Source organism: Seriola lalandi, unplaced genomic scaffold, assembly GCF_002814215.2.
Source record: "Seriola lalandi dorsalis isolate HSWRI2012SDOR001 ecotype SW California unplaced genomic scaffold, Sedor1 jcf7180002054285, whole genome shotgun sequence".
Classification (NCBI taxonomy): Eukaryota; Metazoa; Chordata; class Actinopteri; order Carangiformes; family Carangidae; genus Seriola; species Seriola lalandi.
This window is the reverse complement of record NW_019524838.1, coordinates 536414-555477: the sequence shown is the minus strand read 5'-3', so window position 1 is coordinate 555477 and position 19064 is coordinate 536414. Positions and strand designations below refer to the sequence as shown.

The window sequence follows — 19064 nt, the reverse complement described above, 5'->3', positions numbered from 1 at the left end:
TGGTTTCCATGGTGATGACTGATTCCCTCTGCCTGATTGTCCCCCATGCTCATCTTGTGTCAGTGGTTCAGAAATTTTCACATATAGCACCATCATAATCTATTCACAAGCCTGAGGGAGGCCACGGCCCTGAAAGAGATAAGAGCAGAAGAGAAAGAAGTTGTGTTCGTACAGACGAGCATTCAAAAGAAGCAGCCTGATTGCTGTCATCCCTGGCAGCGTGACCTGAGGTAACTGATGATGGAGCGGCCGCCAGCCTCCTTGGACTCGTGTGTCAGGTGCCATGGGTTCAAATAAACACATCGATCAAAATGACGGACTGCAAGTATCCACACCTCCTGCTCTTACATATAAGCTTCACCTTGATTTCACAGAGAAGACATTTTTCTGATTCAGGTTGCTGTTGCAAAAGGCTTTGAGATCCGCAACACGGGACTCTAAACACGGGTTTAGACGGAGGATGGTATCGGTCCTCAGAGAGCCCACTACCTGAATAGTCATTGAAGCAGCTGAGTGCGGAACGATGAAGCTCCTGACACATGCAACATTTGACAGCTCTGACAGAAGCAAAGTTGAAGCATGTCTGTGGTGAACAGCAGACATTGTTTCTCCACATTCTGCCTGTGCTGCTTCACTACTGCCAATAGTACTCTTATTCAGTCTTTGCTTCGTTTCTACGGCAACAACATGCTCCTCTCTCGCTCTCGCTTCCTTCGCGGTGTTTACAACAGACCGTAATTTGTGCTCTCTTTCACCTTATCTTTTTATTCTCGCACCTGGCCCCTCTCTCAGCGCGCTCTACCTGCACTCAATTTCTCCTCTTGGTAGAAGGAGGTGAATGTCAATGCCAGGCCGCAGTCCTCTGCTCTCTGCAGTGCTCAGTGAAAGCCTCATCAAGAGACCAGGTACTAGTGCATTCATGCAGCTTTACCATCCACAGGCCGAGGAGGGATAAGGATGAGCACTATGAACACAATTTCATGGGTTCAAGAGTGGCTTATGACCCGTGTTACATGTCATCACGCCTCTCGCTTCCTATTATCTGTATCGGTTACTCTCTTGTCTTGAACCGGTCCAGTAGTCCACAAATGGAATGATTAAGAGGAAAACGATTGTCCGAAATCTAAACCTGTAATAGCCACTGATTTACATAAAAAGGTCAAGAAGTGACCTGGAAGTACAGGAAGTTTTATCTCTCTAAACAAGCCTTACAAACCTTCATTAATGTATCTCTGCTGAAGATGGACTGCAAGATTTTAAAATGTGCACTAGGTTTTCAAGCTGCAGACATTTACAAGCAACAAACATCTGGTATTTTATTCTGCCTATGGGAACTCTTTGTGAATGCTGTCTTTCTTTTCAACATAACAAGAACAGACTCTCCCCCACTAGTGAAGCACAATAGGGAAAATGTAGCAGATTTGCCCATTAGTGAAATTCTCTTGGTGTACAGTGGGCTCTCACCTTTGATTTAGAAACAAAGCTGATGGATTTGTACTGATCTGCTCATCGTTTGATTCAAAGAAGCATTAATGAAAGAATCATGATGTGGAATGAAAGCTAATTTGGCTCTTTACAAGCTCTCCTGTGACAATGTTTCACAACTGATCTCACGTGGTAATAATGTTTTTTTACAAAGTGACACAGATGACGATCAGCGCAGCACAGGTGGGCAACAAATATCCCTGAGGATCATAATTTGGAAAAGACAATTTTCATAATAGATTAGAGTTGTAAATTATGTATTGTTTACACATAGAGGGGATGCAGGCAGTTATAATAACACATGGCCTCAATTCTTATCCAGATAATTTTATAGTGTCTGCCAATACAATGCTTTCATTTGACTTCTATAGTTTCCCACATCACACAGCTGCACCGTGCACACTTAAAAGGAAGGGTGAGTAATTCAGCTTATTGAAGATGTGCTTCAACAGCAAATGAAAAAGAATGCACAGCTTTTAGAGCTTTGATGTTTTCATTTTCTGAAACAGCATAAACCATCAAAATGTCACTAATTTAAAAACACTGAGCAAAAGCACAGAACATCTTTAAAAAAAAAAAAAACAGACAAACTATTTGTTACTATTGACTGTTTTTCTTTCTGGCTTGCAAGGATGGAAAGAATAGAGCAGTGTTTTTGGCCTTAGTGACCGGTGAAAACTTGATGACAGTAGCTCTTAAACAACATCACTCTAAACCCCGGTTGTTCAAATATTACAAATGGCAGTTGGACTGCTTTCATTTTCCATTTTAAATTAGTTGCAAAAAGCACAGATTTTAGCTGCACCTTAACTTTTGAAAATGTTAGCCGAGCTGACACATGTTGTGGATAATGTCCACCTACAGACAGTCTCCACAGACACGCTGTAATGTAGTAATTTCACTTGAGGATTGGAATTATATCATGCTAAATTTAACTGATCTCTTTGAATTAAAGTATATCTAAGATCTAGATCTACTCTTATCCCGGTCTCTCAGACCAACTCTGAACATGCTAATTATAGCCTCCATTCGTTTGCTTTTCTGTCTACAGTACAAACTACTGGACTAAACTGGTCGTGTTTGGTTCTATCCTGAGAAAAAGTCCTCAAGGGTAATGACAGTTTACTCTACTGTGCCATTTAAGGCTGTCAGTACAGTGGCGAGAGGTCACAGTCGAGTCATTCTGGCCATACACAAAAACAGAGACAGGAAAATGAAGGCAGAAGCAGTTTTGTTGCTGTATTATCACACATGTTAAGGGATAATCCTCGTTTATTACAACCTGGGTCTTATTCTAATAGTTGTGGCCATCATTCCTATTGGTAATGATAACATTGTTCTTAACACCTTAATTGTTGAGATCAGGGAACATGGGGAGATAACCAGAAATAAGCCAGTTGAGGGCAGACAGCCGAATGTATTTAATGGAGGAATGGTAAAAGAAAAGGTAAACAACCAATCAACCAACTTTCTACTTCAAATACGACATGACGAATCTGCTTTAGTTGTGTACTCAAACCATTTTCCTGTGAAGTAAACATCCTGGTTGCACCCCTTGCTGGTTTGTCTGATCGCTTGCTGCTAGCATGGATAAAAAGTTCTTCCTCATACATAGGTAAGGTGCTTCAGCCTGAATGCAGCTTGTTATAACAAAATAATACACAACCGCTGGTTAATGCTGATCCCACTATGCGTGCACTACAGGTCATGCCAGCAGGATTACAGTATAAGCAGTCATAGCATATTATACAGACAAGTGAAAAAATCTGCAGATGAGTAAACATCTGCAGCTGTTGGGCATCTGCCTCCCCAGACAGTCAGACAGCAACAAAGAGGAGTTCATGGTGTGGTCACAATAGAGAATCCATAGGCCAAGAGATTAACGACGCTAATCTGCCACCGGATAACACCATGAGAGGATGATGGTGGATGAAGAAAAAGAGGAGGAGGTGGGATGAGGGAGAGGAGGGAGAGGAGGAAGACGGATCAAGACATTGAGAGAATTAGGGATTGGACATTAATAAGATGCAGCCTTGTGGTAAGAGACTCTGGTGTGTGTTTGTGCCTATATGAGCTCAGGAAATGTACTTCCCCTATAAATGACCGACAACTGGGAATCTCATTATCATATCTTACAGTGACAAACCACCATCTGACTGCCCGCTATCGTTCACTTAATGCACAAGAGCCTAATTATGTTACTGTGTGCTCGCCACATACTGGCCACCACAATGGAGTATGACAGCGATGTGAGTCCTATCAGACCATTATACAACCGGGGGTGCGTGATCTCCATATGAACACAATACATCAGGAAGCCATTGTGCGTCAGACTCCGCAGAACCAGACCAGAGGCTGCAGCGAGGGAAACATCTGCACTTCTCGGGATGATGAATTTGGGCGCTGTGGGAGAGCACAGAGAGTCTTCACCATTGATCTGGCTGGCAGTGGCTGAATGTTCGGGGCCATGTTAGTCACAGGAGTCAAGTCAGCATGTCACAGGCAATTAAATGGCGTCCTCTGACACCCTGCGGTGACACTTTACATGGAACAGAAGAGCGATAGACAGTTCTGGATGGAGAACAGAGTGGAGACTGATGCAGCAGTGTCTCAAAGAGGAGAGCGGATAGATGGTTTAGGTGCCACTGTGGATGGTGTTCGTGGAGGCTGCTGTTGACAGTCTTTTTCAGCAGTGGAATGATTGTGGCAGACAGGTGGAAGATCTTTGTGACGACGTGCTCGTCACAAAGATCTTCCGTCTGTCCATGACTAACTCCATCATTGCACCTTGCCTGAAGTCTGCCACAATCATTCCGCTGCTGAAAAACTTCTTCTCTGACTGACTGCATGACTTTTTCTAGTTATGTTGGCTCTTCACTTGCGTGTCTGTGCACTACGATCACAGCCACTCCCATCACAGAAACATTCAACGTCTGAGCAATGTACCTTGGTAACTTTGTGCAAAAATTAAATTGGTTCCCTTAAATTTATTCTTGTGAAATTGGTGGCTTTCACTGCGGAGAGCTCTTTTGGGTTCAGGCGCACTTTCTGTTCCTGCAGTGTGTGAAACGCTGAACAAATTTCCACAGGTTAGTAGGTTAATAGCTATACATCTGTTGAATTAGATTATACAACAGCCCACATAATATGCAAATTATGAGATTATCATTTGAAAATGTGTTTTTCCAAAGCTTCCAGCTTAACATATAGATAGATTTACTTGCTAAGTCTTAACAGTAAAGTGTTCATTTTGAAATGTTGAAAGTGTGTCTATATTTGTGTGTGTGCGTGTGTGTGTGTCTGTGAGACCTAGAGAAAGGTGACAGGGAAGTGGTTAATTAGAAGATATCGTCTCTTCTGAATGTCTCTCTCTGCTAATAGCTGCTCTTCTCCAACCAAGAGCTGATACACACATAAAAGAATGCACCTCCTCACACTGGAGACAAAGCAAACCCTCCTTCAACTCTGTATCATACATTATACCATGTCTAGTAGCACACAGGGCAGATTAGGGGACTGTAATTATTTCTTGCCATTCCTCTCAAAGCTTATTTTCTGCTGCCATGGGTCAGCTGTAATCTCATATATAAAACTTAATATAGCACAGAGTGACACAGTTATCAAAAGAATAGTAAAATAACCCGTTGGAGCCATCACAGCAGCTAATGAAATGAAATCTTTAACAAAGTGAAGTAAAGTCCTTTCACTCCGCAGTCAAGGCCCTCAAAGGCCTGGCCATCATGTCAGCCCCTCCACATTTAATTAAGTGGCCTGGCACAGCCAGGTCCAGCAGGAGTCTTGTGTTAAAAACACCAGGTGCTGGCATGCTGTGTGTGTGTGTGTGTGTGTGTGTGTGTGTGTGTGTGTGTGTGTGTGTGTGTGTGTGTGTGTGTGTACCTGCAACCTGAGCACACATCCCCATCCTCATGCTCATGTGTTTGCAGAAAGACAGACTCAGACAGTGAGACAGAGAGAGATATACTGGTAGTGAATCATACAAGTTGGTGGTGAAACTATGAGTGGATTAATCAAATAGTAATTTGTCAAGCAAAAATGTGGTTTAGTGGTTTCAGATTCTCATTTGAGAATTTGCTGCTTTTCTCTGTTACATATCATTGTAAATTGAATATCTTTGGGTTTTTTTGTGGAGTCACAGTATGTTTTGGCTATGGGAACATTTTGGATATGTTCTGACTTTAAATGGACTAAAATGTTAATTAAAAAAGAACAAATTTCTTAAAAACGTCTTTAAAAAATCCATCAAATTAGGTTATAGCCTTAATACCTACTACCAGAACACATACACAAGCAGTCAGGAATGATTCTGTGTTTTCTGTATGTCAGCATCTTAAGGCGGGATGTTTACTGAGTTTCCTTCTGAATTCCATGAGTGACGTATATAAAGTAGGTTAGTTTGCTGACACACAACATTCATACCTTTATGAACACTGCTGCCAGAATAGAGAGAATCCCATTCCGCCTGTGTTATCTTCTCTCTCCAGCCTCTGCTTTATAGACAGGCTGCAGCACCGGTTTGGCCTCAGAACACCTACACCAACACAGGGTGGTGTGCTTGTGTATGCATGTTTATATGCATGTGTGAGACAATTTGTGCACGTCCACATTTGTGTAACCTGAATATGATTAGCACATGTACAGTAAGTGTGCATACTGTGTGTGTTCGTGTGTGTGTGTGTGTGTGTGTCAGAGGGAGATAATTTGTGCACCAGTGTACATCCCAGAGGAAACACAGATATAGCCGAAGCATGCACGATAAACCGATCACATCCTCTGCTTCCAACTAGATGTGACCACCTTGAGTTGACTCCTTCTATACTCAAGTCACACAACATGTCAACACTCTTTTCCTGATAATTCAGCATTTCATGCTAGTTTACCCAGCCCCAAGGCTTTCTGGGCAATTATCATTTTATCATATTTCCATTTGCAAGGCCCTGGGCACTGCAATCTGGAATGGACTGATTTGGACAGTTTAGATCCACCAAATGTTTGGAAAATGTTTCCTTGCCCCGGGTCTGAGAAATATATTTTCAAATATTTTCTAAACACATTTGTAGAATTTAATCGAACAGTGTTTGGGCGGGATTTTAAAGTGCTGGGTTCTATGTACCATTGCAGCCAAACTGCTTCAAGTACATCAAAAATGTGAGGATGCTGTTTCAAGTGGTGAACAAACAGTAGGACATTCAAGGAACAAAAACAAGTTATGTCAATATGCTAAAAGTGCTTAGTTAAATAAGCAAAGACAAGCCCATTAAACACTTCCTGTCTAGCCTGGAGGCTGTGTTGGAAGTTTCTGCTGTGGCGGTCAGTGTTTGATGTTGGTCCCTACAAAGCCCAGCTATGCTCCATCAGAGCCCAGGAGCGCTGCAGCAGCGACTGTTATCAAACCGCCAAACATCAGAGCAGAGACAGGGAGTCTTCTCTGTCCTTGACTCTGACACACTCTTATTGAAGGACAAAGCTCCCAGCACTCTGTGCTTTCATAAAAAATACATGCAGCATCAAAAGGGCGGATATCGAGTATCACAGTGTTCCGTTTGTGCACAGTCACAAAGATACGCTGCTAAATATAAGACTAGCACGAACAAATGTGTGACGGTGAAAATGAAAGCTACAGCTGTGTCCACTGAAGCTTTGCTATATTTTGCTGGATGTAATCACATGCTGCTTATTCAAATAACTTACAGTAAAAATGGCAGCGAGGGACACTGTAGATGATGTTGAAGAGATACAACAATCAATAAACAAACACTGTATGCATTTCCCCAGACACACCACGTGACTTATAAATCTCAAACAGCAAAGCAAGGTTGGTTTTTTTCCTTCCCTACCTGCCAACCTGTGCCAGAGCTTACTTTATTGTCAACTCATGCATAATCCATTCGCTGCACTTCTTATCAAAAACCCCAGACTCAAACAAATCTGACCGTATTATTTGCCAAGGCTGAGAACTATAAGGGAATTTTTCTTTTCTTCTCTTTTCTTTTTTTTGCAGGAAGTAAAAATGTTTCTTAAACTTCAATTTATCTACCCAAATATGAGTTCTCAAGTGAAGGACCACAGCACATGGACACAATGCCCACAAGCACATATCCAAAGAGGATTTTGAAGAAGACAAATGAACTTGAGTGGAGGAGAGAGGCCAGGGAGGGGCCAGCAACAGTTAAAGAAGTGTTGGTCTCTAAAGGAGCAGCTGACTAACTCTGAATTCTAAGTAGAGGAAAGTTCTGTTTTTTTTTTCTTGAGGCACTAAAAGACCAGTTGTGTTGTCTAAGAGGGCCAGATGGGCCTGTGCTCTGTGACTAAGCTCTGGGCGCACACACACACACACACACACACACACACACACACACACACACACACAGGACCCTGAAGGTGATCAGCATTCAAAGTAAACGCTTGCCGTTCTCCCTCTCCTTTTTCCCCTCCATTCTGTTTCTCCATTCTGCTGATGGTCCCACAGGGAGGATGGGAATTGCAACTGTTTATCCACTTATTTTTAGGGGGGAAAAGGAGGCTTAGCCAGCAGGAGACAGACAGAGGTACAGAGTGATGCTGAGCACAGAGATGCAGGGTTAGATCCTTACACTTTTGGCGGCAGGGAGACCAAAGCCCCCCCCCCCCCAGACATTGGAAAGCTTACAGTTTCATTTCCATTCCCCAGCAATAACCTTGTTATGACAGACTAGGACTATCCTGTTAAGCATGCATTGTACCAAAGGTATCCAAACAAACCCACATCTTTATTTAATAGCAGGATGTGAAACCAATTTTGGAACTAATCCAAGTTTACTTTCTTCAATGACAAGGCATGATTTGGAGTTTCACAGTGAGTACAGAAAAGGATAGCAAATTAATCATCAGTGAGGTGTGTCTGTAAGTAAAAAAACATATGCTGGTGCCAATTTACAGCTTGTGTGTACTATCACTTGCACAGTACAGGGAGGCTGAAACACGGCGCCATATGCAGCATGAAGAAGCCTCTTAAGAACACCTGTGCTGCTGCACTTAGCACCCAGGCTCTATTGTGATCTAATGAGGCCGAGGAGAGAGGGCAGACCACGGACATATTGTCTTAGCACCTCCCTTTGTTCCAAAGCTCAAAAAAGCAACTGCACTCTGAGAGTACTTCACTGTGGTGTTTGTTGGTGCTGGAGTACAGAAATAAAAAGGGAAAGTAAAGATCGATAAGCGATATATGTGAGACTGAGAACAGAATTTAGTCATGGTCCTAGAGTGCCAATCAATGTCTCCATCGCAATATCAACATTAAAAATTACCTCTTCATCTCTCACCCCAACCAAGGTTGCAAGAAACCTGGGTGTCATGATTGATGAACAGCTATCCTCCTCAGTCAATGTAGCATCTGTCTCCCGGACGTGCAGCTTTGCATTATACAACATAAGAAAAATTTGTCCTTACCCGACTCCGTATGCCACCCTAACTCTTGGTAGAGGTCATGGTTATCTCTCGCATCGACTACTGCAACGGCCTTCTAGCAGGCCTGCTTTCATGCACCGTGAAACACTTGCACATCATCCAGAATGCGGCGGCATGTCTGGTTTTCGATCACCCTAAAAGGGCACATGTCACTCCGCTGCTCATTGACCTCCACTGGCTACCCATGGCCTCCAGAATCAAATTCCAGTCAATAATGTTTGCCTTCAGGATTGACTTCTGGGTCTGCACCCATCTACTTGAACTTGATCATAGGAGGCGCTCCTGTTCTGACATGGCATTCTACCAGGGAATGCTGTCGGCATTGACATCCCTGCACACGAGGCAGTCACAGTCCAGACCATTCTCGTCTGTGGTTCCCCGATGACGGAACAAGCTACCAAATGCTATCAGAGCAGGGGCGTCCCTCTCTATCTTCAAGAATCTTTTGAACACCTCATCTCCTAACACCTCTAACTCCCTAACACTTAGTGTGCCTGTTAAGACATGTTACCTGATCTCCTTGCACTTTGTCTACTTGTCTTAAAGTAGATTTAATACTTACTGCTTACTCCAAGGTCTCCTATTGTACTGAAGCTTGAATGTTGTTCCTCACTTCGGAGTCGCTTTCGATAAAAGCGTCTACCAAATGAGTAAATATAACTGTAAATGTAAATCTTTCACCTGATTTTTTTTTTCAATACTAACAAATCAAACGTGATAACTACCTCAGACATCAAAAAAAATCCTAGTAATTCATAATGAAAAAATTCAGAGACAAGAGTCAAAATCTGTGAGAGGCTCAGATGAGCATTTCAGAGGTGGTGTGGCACTAATTCTCTTCTGTATGAGCAGCGACCAGATGGATTTGTTGAGGTCTTTATTTTGATAGATCTCAGTGTTTCCAAATTTCAGATTTTTGTGTGAAAACTAGATATCTTATAAAAAAAAAAAAAACCCTACAGAGATAATGCAAAAGTGCCCTAAACTAGTGATTTTACTGATTCATTTTGTACATTTGAAGTAGACAACAATTTACAAACTATCATGAATAAATCCATCACCATGAATTATGCACCGTTACAAGTTGACCACATACAGTAACTGCAAAACCAGATGGCCCACAGGTAGTTTTAGGCACAAATGGAAAAGCAGACCAGACTTTGACCAATCTCATTAGATGCAAAACCTCTGCTCAACCCAGAGGCAGCGCAGAAATGAGAGAAACGTTGTAATGCAGACTTTATCTTACTGTGTTGGGATTGACACCCCTGGGATTAAAAAAATAACTTTCTGATTGCTCTCTGATGAAAAACTACGGCACACCTGGGGTGACTTTCTCACCACCGTGACAATGTTACACTCTTTTCATTTAGAATTCAAACCCATTTGCTTTTGTCTGACATCTAGCTGATATTTCCACCAATCTTTAGTGCATTCAGTAGGTTTAGATTTTTTTTTTTTTTTGCAGCAACCTGTTTTTTATAAATAAAAATTTCACAATGTTAACCCAAGTTTAAAAATACAGACACAATAAATAATAAAAGGAACATACATGATATTGAAGTTCTTAAGGCATCTGGCAAAAATTACTTCCTGTGGGTGTATGTATGAAAGTAAGGAGAGAATAACTTAATGTGGTGCTGAAATGAAAAGCAGCACCAATATCTTAAGTATTTTCTTAAATTCTTTCTTGAGTTCTTAAGAAAGTTCTTAAGAAAACTCTGTGTCAGATTCATGAATGTGTTCTTAAACTGCAGAATTGTGCACACTTTTGTTCTTAGATTGATGAATGCCAATCTCCTCATATATTGAAAGCGTGCCAGTTGGGCCTAACGGCATAGGTGAACGCCCGAAGATGCCCTTAAAAAGGGCATGAGACTGAAGGGTCATGTGCAGACACAGACAGAAGTCCCAAAGAGATACTGTAAGGGAAAGTTGAGAAAATAGCAAAACAAAAATCTAAAGACGTAGCACCGGAATCAAAATACAAAAGGAACTTTAATAGCTCTGAAGTCGAGGTACTGCTGCAGGAAGCGAGCCCCAAACGAGCAGTTAAGTGTTAATGTAGTGGTCATTCATTTTAAAAGACCATAATGCTTTGTAAAATAACAAATGCTATTTTCTTTTAAATATTAAAAATTACAAAAATATTATTGTAATTTAAATAATATAACATTATATTACAGAGGAACAGAAGAAAATGCAACAACCACTTATTTTGCTTAAACATGTCAGCACTCAAATGTGTGTAAGAGTGCTCTTGAGTGTGCGTAGATTCTGTTCTTACCTAAGAACAAATCCCAACTAAGAAAACATTGGTGAATGTCAGAATCTTTGTAAAAAGTGCGTAAGTGGGTTTTAAGAAGAAATGTCTTCTTAAGAATGGTTGTTGAATGAGGCCCAATTAGTTTTTTTTTTAGAGGGGTAAAAAATGGGTTATGAGCAACTTTAATAAATGTATGCAGACAGTCTCATCAATAGTGTATTTTCATCATTCCTACATTCACATTTAAAAAGTAAATAATGATCAATTTAAATATAATGGAGTATGTCTCAACAAGTCATCCAAAGTAAACAACACAACACATCTTTAGTCCGTTCCCTCCAGACGACATAGTGCATGTGCATGTGCGGGTAAAAGTTGGGTCAGAATTATCAAATATGTGTGATATTAGTCCGCAAATCAGTTTGTGGGGCCAAGATCAGAATTCACCCCTGCTAATGTAGGATACAAAAATTAAACTTTATGGGATAAAACCACCCCATAATCCTCAGCTGTGTCCACACACTTAAGTAATGTGACCTGATCTGGCTGTTTAACTCTTCACATACCTGCTTGTCCTTGTCCTTAGCTTTCCCGCTGCCTGACACCCGCGATGAGGTCACATCACGGGGGATGACAGAGATCTGGTGCAGTGGCATGTTCATCCCAGCAGAGCCAACCAGGGACGCTCACACACACACTTCCTGTCCTGTTGCCAGAGCAAAGGGCATGATGGTCTGAATTGCGACACCTCGCCCGTACCGCCCTGCAGAGGACACACAGAGGACACATGGAGATTAGCTACAAGGAAATAACATCATGTCCAAATAAACTAGAAAAATCCTCCATGTCACTGAAGCTGTAGAGATGAAATGAAACTCTATGTTAAGAAACAAGAAGTAAAGCTAAAGCGGTACAGCAGCAAGTGTTTTCACTGCTGATCATTTGACTGACCTCTTCTGACACTAGATTTTGTAGACTTTGACCTTGTCAGAACCCAAATAGACTAAAGTCAAATTTTGATGGCTGTCTGCCACAACTGTTCTATAATTATATTTTGAGTGATTATCGCCAAGATATGTAAATTGTTACAAGCGCCTGTGTCGTTTTTTTTCTCTTGTGGGTTCCTTGGCGGATTTATACTTTGACTCATCATTTTTTCAATTTAACAGAGTTATACTGAGCTGAGTTTGTGCTGAAAAAAAGAATGACAAGCAGGTAGGTTAAGGACAGATTAAATGTGCAGACAAAAATTAATTCATAAAGAGTCTGAAGTCCAGGTTCATTTTGGATACTTTCTTTCATTGTATTAAAACACATTAAAACTCTTCGAAAACATGCCCATGAACTTTCCTTGGTGCTGACCTATAGTATAGTGTAAGAAACTTTGGTCTATTCTCAAACCACCAGAGGTACAGTTGTCTCCTGTGATTTTCCACAGGAGAGCAGAAGTTTGTCCCAGAATAGCACAGGCACAGAGTATAATAAATTATCACAGAGGTGATCCCCAAAGTGTGTAATAAATCACTACAGAGGTGATCCCATGAGCGCAAGAAATTATTTTTTTTTCCCCAAAGACCTGGAAATTCGGGATCATGATTTCCACGAGAGAGAGAGTGAAGGGGCGATACACACAGTGTAGTTCCCTGTCGTTCTCGGATAGATTCAGATAGAGTTATGAAAGCAGCAGCAGTATGGGGCTGTCCTGGGGAGTTACACAAGAGGTTTTACAAATGGGTCATTTTAACTTCAGTTAATGCAGCCATCTGTACTGCCACTGACAGCAATTAAGCTTTAACTCCTTCTTACCACTGCGTGTATGTGTGGATGTGTTTGCACGCAAACATGTCTGCCAAGCAAACCCCGGAGCTCTGCAGTATGAAAATGACTGGATTAAGAAACCAAAAAGCAAGCAGACCGATGGGAGGTCAGTTAAATGCCAGTAATCAGAAACCAGCATTGATGGCAGGGGAGGGTGTGTGAAACAGACCAGCATATCCAGAGCTGCCACTTTAGTTAATCACCACACTGTCTCTGGTAAGTATTTATCAAGAGGGAGAGGTGATTAGGCTCATATGATCTCACAAACACACACATATCAGCCTCTCATGCAACAGCTGGCGGGCACAGCGGTAGAGGATCATACTAAGGACACAAACACACACCCACGTGTGCACGCACACATGCACACACATTTTCAAATTGTTTCAAGTTAATATTAATATATTCTGTCACTCCTTGTCATTATCATTCTTTGTCTATCCTTTAATTCATGCTTTAATTTTTGGAACTGCAGTTCCATTAATTTGGGGCTGTAAACACGAAGCACATTATTGCCATGGAGATAGTTAGCTAATGTTAACTATGGGCTACAAATATAGAAATATGTATATCATGTCTTTCTGTCCAGATTTGACTAAGTTATGACTCCAAGAGGGAGTTGGTACAATGTTTGACACAAATTGCAGATTTTAAAATACCCCAATTGCCTCCATGAGCCATGTATCAGTCACAGCTGCTCCAACCGTTGACCAAGTTGAAAAGCGCCAAACCTGTAATAACTAGCTTCCCCTTATTTCTGATCCATGGCGTTTTCCTTTCTGTTTGACCTCAGGCAGCAACTGTATCACATCTCTCCCTCCACAACCGCCTTCAAATGTCCCTTTGAAAATCTAGAATATTAGTCACTGCCTGTTCACCATGTCACAGATAAATGTGTTCGCAGGTTTGTATTCCTACTATTTATCCGAGCAGACTACTAAACTTCAGAATGTGACCTCACACAGTGCGTCTTGAAAACAGCTCCTACTTGATGGTGATGCCTTTAGACAGCCATTAACATCCTATGTTAACTCTAAACTGAAAAGCAACACAAATGATAACACTTACAGTGGAAATCTCTATTATATGCATTATGGCTGCACCTATATATTATCTCTGTAGCAAACACACAGTTCAGCAATATCACACTCGAGTTCGTGATGTTGTACTCAATATCAGCACTACTGTGAACGGGTCATAGGTACAAGGACGCAGGCAGAGTACCGAAGACAATCACAGCCATGCTAATGTTCAGTACAACATCACGACCTCAAGTGTGATATTGCTTTTATGCAACAGTTCTACGAGCGCCATCAGTTAAATAAGTTACAACAGATTATGATTTGTCTGTTTTCATCATTTATTTGGCAATGCCAACAAAAGTAGTTCTGCAATTGGACTTGCACTGGACTGTTGCTTAGCAACACAAATATTTACCTGACCCACACAGTGCACACTAGCTTGCTACTTCGTCTACACGTTACCTCAGGAGTGCGCCAAAGTAGCCAGGCTTCTTCCCTTCATCCTCTTCTGAAGACCATACATCATTTAATTCAAAAATTATTTCTGGAAATTCATCTTTGCAAAGTTTGTTGTAATCTGAGATAGATAACGACCATTAATGTAACGCTGATTAATGGTTAATAGAACACCTGTGAAGCGGAGTGATACATGTAGTTAAAAGTCCCAGTGCTGTTTATCAGCACTCATGGGATGCCTCTCGTCCAATCAAGTTACTTGGTCGGAAATAACCGTTGTATAACATCTCTGTAGCAAACACAGTTTAATATAAATTCTATCCATAGGAGAGTTATAATTATTGACAAATATTGTATAGCATTGCAACTAACGGTTATTTTAATATAATCTGCAGATTATTCTCTCTATAGTCTATGAAATGTCAGGAAATACGCATGTGTTTCGAGACAGGGCATAAGGGCATATGGCCTTCACAATCTCCACATCTCCACCCAACTAACCAGCAATGCGAGACCTACATTTGACAGCTCTCTTCACCACCATCATAAAAACACAGCATAAGAGAAAATCGTTTGCAAGGACGCTGTTCATCCCTCCAGTATTCAGAGTTTCAGACACTTGGAAAGTCTACACCAAGGAACACTCTAGCCGTTCTGAAGGCTGGTGATGTTTCCTCTTTGATTTTCTCCCATCAGCCCTGATGAGGTAGCTAATTTAAATGAGTCTATACAGTATCATGGTTAACTCAATACCATGATGTAGAAAACAATGTCAGAAAACATACAGAAAACTCACTTTTCTGTCTTGAGCTGCTGATTCACACCCAAAGTGTATTTTTTTGTAGTGAGTTACGCAGCACAGTGTGTATCTGTATATTCAGTCATTATGTGACGTCGCTGTGAGCCACGGCTGAAGAATACAGGTCACTTTGATGGGCAAAGACCACTTGGAGTCATACTGTGTGTGTGTGTGTGTGTGTGGCTAATGAGTTACAGTAAACGAGCATGGGTCAGGAGACAAAGTTACCCACTTGAGGGCATCATCACATGGTAGTATCATTAAAGCTCCTCCTGTATTTCAGTTGCAAACGATTGTATTAATTACAAAGCAGGCATTCTCAAGTCATTCCCCGAGCTATGATTTGAGGTAAATAAGAGGGATGAACAAAATAAATCTAGATGGTCTTGTGTCATGTGCACTACATTTGAGAGAGATGTGGTTCATTCAAATGTTTTTGCAGCAGTCCAATGAAAAACACCAACAGCATCCATCACTGTGGCCACAACACAGACTGCCGCTGCAGCAGCCAGCTCATTACTGGACATCTCAAGAATAACAACTGCGGTACAGTCCTCCACTCCATTCTTAATTGGCACTGTGTTTCAAGCCTAAGGTCTTTGTTGGACTGAGAGGTTGCACTAATGGGGCAAAGGATGTGCTGGATAGACAGGCAGGATTACACTATCGCCATATGCATACACACACACACACACACACACACACATATAAATACATACAAATACATACACATATATCAATCAAGCTGTCAGGAGGTCCCTTGGGTGTGACATCAGGCCATTTCCAGTGTGTGTGTGTGTGTGTGTGTGTGTGTGTGTGTGTGTGTGTGTGTGTGTGTGTGTGTGTGTGTGTGTGTGTGTCTTCCAGGCGGGCTGCCAGTCAGAGTTCACTGCAACAATATTAAAAACTACAAATCCAGCAGCTCTCCAACCAATCACAGGTCTCCTGTGGTTGCAATTGGACACTGTCCTGTTGCCATGGCAGCAGCTCCAGGGATCAGTTTAAGCTGTCAAGGGGACAATAGCTACAGATAAATGCATGCACCTCTGACTGGTTATATGAAACTGTCACACTAGGAGTGAGGACGGGTTTTAAGTAAACAGCAGTGATTCATAAATCCTTAGTTTATGTAAAGTCCTCCACCTGATGGCACCTTAACTGGTATCATTTACTCAGTTTCAGGTCAGATAGGTTAACCACATTCAACCACAGTTAGCTACACAGCAGTTATAGCTGTAGTATGGGTCTAAGTATGGGTATACCAGACAAGCTGCAAGTCAACAAGGAAAAATAGTAATACTTTTTCTGTATGTGATTTTTCTGTGAAAAACAATCATTATTTTCTGTCCAGAGGGAAATTTACTTCTGACAAGGCAAAAAAAAAAATTAAATACCAGTAAGGAAAGGGGAAAATAACATATCAAGGCTTGGCTGACTCAAAGAGAACCTGATAAGAGTTTTGACAAGATGTGGTTGAATTGTTTGTGCGAGTGTGTGATGGGAAGATAAGAAACAGAGAGAGTAACCGGAGGGTGGCTACAGAACAAGCAGGACGTGCAGAATTAAATATCTGGAGAGTAAAACTAGGGAGAAAAGTGCAAAAACATCAAACAGCTGTTTAATGGGTTTCAGGTCAGATATGTCGACAATACTCCATATTACCCCCTTAACACTTCTCTCTAAAACATGATGTTAAAATAATAGCAAACCAACGTTAGCCTTTTGTCAGGTGGCTCGGTTAGCCACACAACAGCTACACCAGGCTGTTAGGAGTCTAATATTCAGTAACTTGTCTCTACAGGAGAAATAGTTTGTGTGGTTCAGGCTCTTTAAATTTTGTCATGCACCACTTACATTAGACCAAGGCTAACTGAGTTATTGATGGTTTTGCTTTGCATGTGAGGAGTTTGAAGACCTTATGCAAGCAATGGCTCTCTATAAAGACAAGGCCATCAAAATATTATTATAGCTCCTATTATCCCACTGAAGTCCATTTATTTCGAAGACAGACAATTCAGCCCATGTCTCCAGCTCTTCCTCTCTGCTCCTGCACCAGGTAAATCACAGTCCTGTCTCCTCTGCGTTCTGCTCAGCTGCGCTCTGCTGTTATTCAGTTTACCAAGAGGCCCCTCTGCGTCCCCGCTGTCAGATCAGACCTGAGATATGGCTGAGATCCCGTTCTTCGGTTCTGATGCGCAACCAGGCAGAAAAAGTAGGCTGTGTATCAATCAATCCGAACATTACTGTACTACAGCTATAGTCTATATTTAAAGAGGTGTCTTCCCCGAGGATTGGTGGGTTATGAAAGAGAGTTACAGCACACATCAGATAGGATCTTAAAAACGCTCGGTTTAAGAGATATTACATTCTGGATTTCAAGTGAGTTCAATACATGCATTGTGTTGACTCATTACGAACGGAAAAGAGTCTGCTCTCCCACTTACTCTGTTATCGTAAGCTGATTTTACAGTTAGATAGAGAATCATTTGGAAACTGAAAAGAATATGGTGCAATAACAGCTGTCTATGGTGTGTGTTCCTCATTAAGACAGTTCTCAGAAATTTGACTTTCACGGAAATGTATTCTGAGTTCATTTTGCAGGTACAGACTAATGCTTGAAAATGCAATTTCCAGCTTTTATCGCTGTTCCCTGTAGGGATGTGTCACTTTGTCACTGAATTCCTTTTATGGCAGGACAGGACTTTCTAAAAACGAAAAAGCTACAAATATGCCTGTATGTTGGACTAGTGCCTCTGCTGAAAGGTTCAAGTCAGGGGAGAGAGAAGGGGGACATTAATTTCATCATGGCACAGATGCCATAGCTGTGTTGGCAGCAATGATTGGACTTAATGCCCTGCCAGAACTCACACACTCACACACGCTCACACACAGATTAACAGAGCATCAGTAAAACCTGATGGGCTCCTCTGATAAAACCTGCTACACACACACACACACACACACACACATGAATGGAGACGCAACAAATCTGGCACTGCAGTTCTTCCCAAGTTTTAGATAAAGTGTTAAACAAATCTAAATTTCAAACTTAAACTGTTAGATAATTTAACCGTCGCTGACATTGTATAATTTCATAAGCAAGCACACAAACACACAGAGCCTGTGCTGCACTGAGCTCCGGGACTGGTGATTACTTCAACACTTTTTCATATCGTACTGGGAATAAATTATCATAATGTTTTTTTTTTTTTTTTTTTTAGCTCATTGTCATTTCAAATGTAGCTGCAACATTTATCAGAGCCAGAGCAATCTGACTAACTTCTCTACCTCCTAAATGTCTCTATGCCTATTTACCCTATATGCCGGATTAATCAAAAACTTCCGTGATATTTAAGTTTACTGCATTCGCACTGCTTCTGTTTGCTGTCCTATTTGATTATATGCTAATGAGCCCCAATTTGGATGTGATTAATTGTGTGGTTGGGGAAATGAGCTCTGAATAGACATCTGGGATAAACAGACTTGTTGCTCGGGAAAACGCAAGAGCTGATGCTTTTTACACACCCCAAACAAAATTTCTCTGGGGTTTTAACAACATTTGCGAAAACGACCTTCACTTTTTACACAATCTTTCTCAGCTTTCAAGGAGGTGTGAAGAAAGAGAGACAAAAGGGATAAAAAAAAGATGCTAATAGGAACACACACACACACACACACACACACTCACTCACTCACTCACTCACTCACTCACTCACTCCATTAATTCACAGAAAATGATTCATTTTCAGTAGCG

The 19064-nt window shown here is 41.4% G+C and overlaps 1 protein-coding gene across 5 annotated transcripts in view; it reads right to left on the bottom strand.

Moving 5' to 3' along the window:
- The window catches only part of marchf8 (membrane-associated ring finger (C3HC4) 8), a 77548-nt gene that overhangs the window by 45876 nt on the left and 12608 nt on the right, over positions 1-19064 (bottom strand). For all 5 annotated transcript variants that reach the window (XM_087173849.1, XM_087173845.1, XM_087173848.1 and 2 more), the window contains exon 2: positions 11782-11978. In XM_087173849.1, coding sequence (XP_087029975.1) covers positions 11782-11877 — 96 coding nt within the window. In that variant the 5' untranslated portion in view covers positions 11878-11978. The remainder of the gene's footprint in view (positions 1-11781; positions 11979-19064) is intronic.